Here is a 6,419-nt window from a genome sequence, read left to right on the forward strand (position 1 = left end):
CCCCCCCCCCATCTCTCTCCCCCTTTCATGTCTATCCACTGTCATTAAAAATGTTAAAAGCCCCCAAAATCTTTTTAAAAAGTGTGAAATGTTTTGGACAGGTTGGTTTACTGATAATGCTGACCTGCCTTCAACAACAGCAGCAACAGGGCCAATTACATCATGTTGTACAAGCGTCGCCAATCATGCTTTGTTTAATAGGAGAAAATACGACCTATTGCTCATCATTTCCGTCGTTATAATTTAAATAGGTGCAATTAAATAATGCTGTATCCACACACCTGACCCTGGTTATTTGAAAGCGGAGGAATAAAGTTAAGTGCTGATTTAACGAGGGTCGCTTGATAAACAGGTGACGTTAGGCTCCCACACCCAAGTCTCAAAAGTTGTGACTGTACACGCCCCAAAAAAACACTTTTAATCTGAAGGAATAATAACGTCTCGAATAGTTGAAGTAGATTAAAGTGTTCTTACATTGTCTGAAAAATTGCAGTATGGTTGTAAGGATCGTAAACAGGCAGGATCCGTGGGCAACTCGGTAACCCAGCTACTGTGCTAGCTTGCTAGTTCCGCTTTCCTGTTAACTAGCTAGCTACTTAACTCCAAAACTCAAACAACTAACTTATGTTGAGAGGGAAAATGGAGAGAGATACTTAACTAGGGAGTCAATACTTACAGTTAACCCTCCTTGTTTAAAAAAACGAGCTTGTTACTCCTCCTTCTTTACGGTTTGTCAACTTGGCACTTGTAACTCTTCTGGATTCCTTCAGTGGTTCTTCACCGCCTGGCTGTCCGAAGTGTGTTTGTTGGTGCATTTAAGTGCTGTCGGAAATATTGCAACTACACAGCAGAGCATCTGTATAAGGTAGTTCTCAAAACACTTTAACTAAACAGTGGTGGAAATCAACATGTAGCCCACATTTACTGAAATACTGTACACTTTTGAGGAACCACTGAATCTGAGTATTTCCATTTTATACTACTACTTTATACTTATACTCCACTACAATTCAGAGGCAATTGTTGTACATTTATCTTCACTGCATTATTTTAAAACTTTAGCTGCTATTTACTGGGCAGTATCAGATTGTTAATACACGATATGATCTATGCTGCAGTATTAACACATTAAAGCCTACCAAGATTTTTTTTCTTTTTTCTTTTTCAATTTATTCGTCATTACACTGGCGATTTTGTATGAGCAGTGTACTATAAACAAAGAAAGGAGCTTTCTATGAGAACGCGAACGCCGCACATGATGGTGCGCATGTCCTGTCATATGACTCCAGAGAAAAAGAGACGCTGCTCATTTCCCCCACATGAGTGCAGCATTTACCCTTCACCCAGACCTCCCCCCCCTCCCCCCTCTTCTTCCTCTCCTCGGTATTTTACACGAAGGCGGATTTCTGGATATTTCATAGTGTTTCTAAGCGATGCTCTGAAATCTGAGCCCCAAGCATTGGATTTGCTGTGTAATTCCGCAAGTTTTATGGTTTAAACCACAAAAGCCTGTTCAAGGTGACTGCAAAGACACTAGGCAAAGTGCCAGACAACATATCAACTGACAATTTCTTCAAAAGCAAATGTTCTTTCCCCCCTCTCTAACTGCAGAGTCTCTTTGTTGGGTCACCTACAGCCTACCTACAAGCTGAACGTTTTGTAACAACTCCAAATTGGGATGCTCCAGAGCTGCCTTCACCAAACTGCCTTTGGTGACTGACTGGTGCACAGCTTTTGCTGCCTGTGTATCTTTTATAGAGTCTACATAGCATGCATTATTCAGCAATAACACATGGCCCATCTGGACTCCTGTAAGTGTGTGCCTATGTATGGCCGTGTGGTCCATAGTTAACTTTCCTGCTGTGCAATTTGACCATTTCACGCCACATCCAACAGTGCTTGAAGAGCTCAGAATTAGTATTTCCTCTGTAATTACAACGAAGGTAAAGTGAGTGTGTTTGACGTAGGATGGTAAGGATGTGTGTGTGTGTGAGCGAGAGAGAGAGAGAGAGAGAGAGAGGTGGAAGGAAGGAGGGAATATACAGAATAGAAAGTAGTGAGAGTAGGAGAGATAGATTAAGTGAATGTGTAATAGTGACTACAGATGGCACGTTCAGGATCAAGCTCTTTCATCATGCCGTTCCTCATTAATAGAGATAGGAGCGCTGCCCTAATTCCATAATTCCTAAATCATGGCAGTTAGTTGAATGCGAGGAGGCAAACGTACAGGGGAGAGAGGAGAATAGATTAGCCTATAGCCTGATGATGTGTCTGTGAGAGCAGGAAATCAATCGAGGAAGAGACTGAAAGAAAGAGGAAAAGAACGCAGAGGGGTCGCCATCTGTATTTCCTGGCTTTCCTTTTTGGTTGTTGCCAAAACCAACATCATACAGGCCAAATTTATTCTCGCCAATTATTTCCCCACGTGTATGCCTGCCAATGAAAATAGCTGAAATAATCAAGTGTTTAATAATATCTAGAATGGAATACTTGGGGATATTATAGTGTGTACTGTACTGTGCGTACATGTGTGTCTGTGACATAGCCCAGATCATTGCTTTCCCATGATTTCAAGAAGCACATCTGTTCACTTCTGGCTCTGTTCCAGTCACATCACACACATCTATCTTTCCTCTCACAAGGATTGAGACATGGGAAGGGTTTTGAGGCCTTGCTTGATCAGGCTTAATTTTACGTTACACTAATTCTGCTGGTACCTGATACTTGTCAGGGCAAAGAATCGTCTGACCAAGCTTGCGTGTCAATTTTAAGGGATAATTTGCATTCCCTCGTCTCCTTTTCACTGGATTCTACTTTTTCTCCTTTTGAATTGAGCTGTCATTGAAAGCAATTTGATGGAAACCAGAGACATCGATAGCCATTAGGCGCTTTGCACAGGAGGGCCAAACATGGGAGGCCAAGGTTCATCTATTATTCACGTTCTTCAGTTTTCCCTAAAAATATTTCTTATATTCTTTTTGCACCACGCTGTCAAAAGAGGCAAGTCGGTGGTTTCAAATAACGCTTTTAAAACCGGACTGATAAATGTTTCAAGCTAGCAGTGGCCCATACAAGCCCCAATGGGGGGAAGTGCCTATTGTCTTTTCATGTCCAGATCTGGGGAAAAAAACCTATTAAGCTCAAAAAGGAGAGAAAACATTTCATATTCATCTTTTTTAAAGACATTTAGTCTTTAGACATCACCAAAGATACCTGGCTTTTGATAGACATTTGAGTTGTGGCACAATGTAAAAATGCTATTACAAGTAAAAGTACTTCATTAAAAGTTTGGAGGGGGTGTCTGTCTTCGGTTGAAGTCCTTACAACTCACAAGCCAAGCTTCTGTCCAAATATGAACCAAATATCCAGAAATTCAGCAGAAGAAAATAAAAATTAGAACTACTGTTATGCAAAGATGAGGAGTTCTGTGGAATCAAAATAAACAGCTGATAGTGCTTATACTCTAGTCGGGTGTTACCCCTCAACCAAGCATAAAAAGGTTTTTTGTGTGTGATATTTTGACCTTTATTATGCTCAAATTGTAAATGGAAACACATTTATAGACATCTGCAATGGGATGGGACCCCTCAACTAGACACTAGTTTTTTTTTGTAAGGGGTCACGATCCCCCAAAATCTGTGAACCACTGGTTAAATCCATTATATAAGCTTATCGTGTGTTTTTTAGTAAAATTTGACAAGTAACTATCAACTATAGCTTTAAAGTCAATATATTGGAGCAGAAATACAAAGTGTCACGTACATGTACATCAAAATTGAACCAAGAGAATTTACTCAAGTATTGTGCGTATGCACAGGATTGTGTGTATGAACAATACTTGAGTAAATACTCTCGGTTACTCATCACTGGAAGGCCCCACTGCTGGAAATGTGATGGAAACAGGAGAGGAAAGGCTATCAAGCTACTGAGTCTCCATGTTGTCAGCAGTTCAGATTAGCTGTCACATCGCTGAGGGAGAAACAGCTGAAGATTGGAGAGGGTGATTTCATCTGAATAATTTCATGCTTTGACTGGCAGTGCTCAACGCTTACTGTCCCAAGACTTTGACGTCAGAGGAAGATAGACCGAGAAAAATAAAGACCCAGGTGCACTCTAATACATGAATACAATCATCTGCCCTTTGGGGAGAAGGGGGAGAGGAGGGGGCGGAACTAGCAAATGAAAATTAATTCACATTTCCACTAAAGAAATACCACTCACTTGGCTTATTTTTCAAGTAGACAAAAAGACAATCTTTATTTGTGTGTTTCTCTCCTTGCTCTGACTTCTGTGTTTACTTTTGACTGACTGACTTTAATGACTGAGGTCAGCACCCACAAAAACACCACAAACAGAAAAGGAGACAAACTCATACATGACGCTCAGACCTGGAGGCATCCTACCACTACCAACCATGGATCACAAACCAGAGAAGAAGAACGATAGAAGGACAGCATCAGTGGAATAGAAGAAGAGAAAACATTTTTTTTTTTTTAATCTTCCACAGGCTATACCCCGTCACTGCATCCCACACAGGAGTAATTAACAGTGATTTTAAATGCTACAAAAATAAGATGAAACAGCGAAGGAAGTGCTTCCCCTTGTTTGTGTTTTATTTGTGTATCTTTGTACATGTGTGTATGTGCATGCCATGTCTTTGTAAATGTTTAGCTCTGAATTTGCTTTTCTACATAATGTCTGTATGTGTGTGTGTATCTGTACACTGGTCGTCATGTTTGTGTTTTCCTCTATGTGTGTGTTCACAGTGCTTACTCATTATGTTCACTTCCTAACATTAAAGAAGTCTCATTCCCATGATACACACAAACTTTCCCTCCTCCTCTGCTCCCTCTCTCTTTGTGCTGTTCCCTTTATAGTCATGTCCGTGAATGCTCCCAAAACCTCAGAGGAACCGTCCCGTTATCAAAGACTGTGTGTGTATGTGTGTGTGTGTGTGTGTGTGTATGTATGTATGTGTGCATGCGGATGTGTGTTTTTGTGCTGCTACCACACACACCTCGCCTCATTTGCCACAGTCCATGCGCTTCCCTTGTTGGTTTAACCCTCAGACCCAGGACCACTTTCAGTCAGTATTTACGTCCATTGTGATCTGGCCTGGGCTCCGAGGGCTGACTTCCAGTCAGTTTCACCCTGTGGGTCCATTTATCTCCCGGCCCGAGCTAATCCATCAGCGGCTGAAAGCCAGACAGGAGAAATCGTGTGAGGGGAGAGGCTGAATTTTCCTTTTGATGTCTGAAAAAGTCTCAAGGAGAGTAAGAGAGCGGTAGCAGGGTGTTTCTGATTTGCCCCATGAAAAAATATATCATCATTACAAACGAGATTGATCTGAAGGTTTCACAGTGGTCATGCAACTTGAGTGTCGCCTCCTTTTGTCACCTGTCCTCCGTACATCCTTACTTCACTCTTCTCCTGCCCGCCCCACACACCCTTCCAAATCCCCGACCCGTTCATCCTGCCAGTCCGAGAGAAGGTACTGTAAGTGACCACAGTCATAATAATACAGAAAGACAAAGAGGTGGGTGACCAGTGGTACATTCATACATAAGAAAGTCATGGTTCCAAAAGTCACCCGACCCAATCAACATTAGAGAGTGATGAAGACGCCTGTGCTGGCCAGGCCGTGATAAATGCTTTGTTTAGAAACATGAATAAGACAGAACACATTCCACCTGAAAATATACACCCCCCCCCACAACACCCATCTGCACACATCCACCCTTCCACTAAAACAGGCCATGATTATACTTGTCATTTTAATGTGATATTAAAGCTTCTTATAAAAAAAAAAATCCAACTAGGGTTTTTATATCACATCGCTGTGAATATACACTCACTGGGTCTGGAAATATCAACACATATAACATTACATTTCCCATATGGCCATGTTTATTTCAATCGGTTTCCTTTTCTTTTCTGCACGGGCCGGGTCACTTATCTCCTTTCCATCTCGACAGGCTTGCTGTTCTACTCGTTGCAGTTGGAACTGGTCCAGGTAGTATAGAATTCCAATTAAAATGCAAGCTTGGCCACTTCCAATTCTTGGTTTGACAATGGGATAGCAATGTGTGGAAAAAAATCCAATTTTTGTGCATCCAGGCCTATCGCTTAATGCATCCTGCCGTGATTGGATGATAGGAATTGCACTGGAACGACAAGTTTAATCATAGCCGCGGCTACATCTACCCCATCAGTGGCCAAGAGTCAATAAACAAATCAAAAGGACCGCTTGATATGAGTGCAGAGACATTTCCCTTGTGTTTTTCAGCTGAGAAGTGCTGTTCAACCCAGAACTTGGGGGTCAGAGATGAAGCGCAGTTTCCCAGACAGCTCGGGACCAAACCCTCTTAGTCAGGGCTGGTAAAGGTGTCTGTTGCTGGGCCATGGAGGGGGCTGGCGGG

General features: G+C 42.0%; 1 protein-coding gene across 3 annotated transcripts in view; it reads right to left on the reverse strand.

The window, feature by feature from the left end:
* Positions 1-837, reverse strand: part of LOC117936171 (synaptosomal-associated protein 23-like) — a 15,751-nt gene extending 14,914 nt beyond the window's left edge. Inside the window, exon 1 of one of the 3 annotated variants that reach the window (XM_034859007.1) lies at positions 677-837. Coding sequence is in view for 1 of the 3 variants with exons in the window: in XM_034859005.1 (XP_034714896.1) it covers positions 475-476 (2 nt within the window). In the remaining 2 variants the exon portion in view is untranslated. Of the gene's footprint in view, positions 1-474 lie in introns of all 3 variants that reach the window. The other 2 variants (XM_034859008.1, XM_034859005.1) reach the window with 2 other exon arrangements.
* Positions 838-6,419: the final 5,582 nt, after the last annotated feature.

The sequence above is a fragment of the Etheostoma cragini genome, chromosome 20, assembly GCF_013103735.1.
Source record: "Etheostoma cragini isolate CJK2018 chromosome 20, CSU_Ecrag_1.0, whole genome shotgun sequence".
Taxonomy (NCBI): domain Eukaryota; kingdom Metazoa; phylum Chordata; class Actinopteri; order Perciformes; family Percidae; genus Etheostoma; species Etheostoma cragini.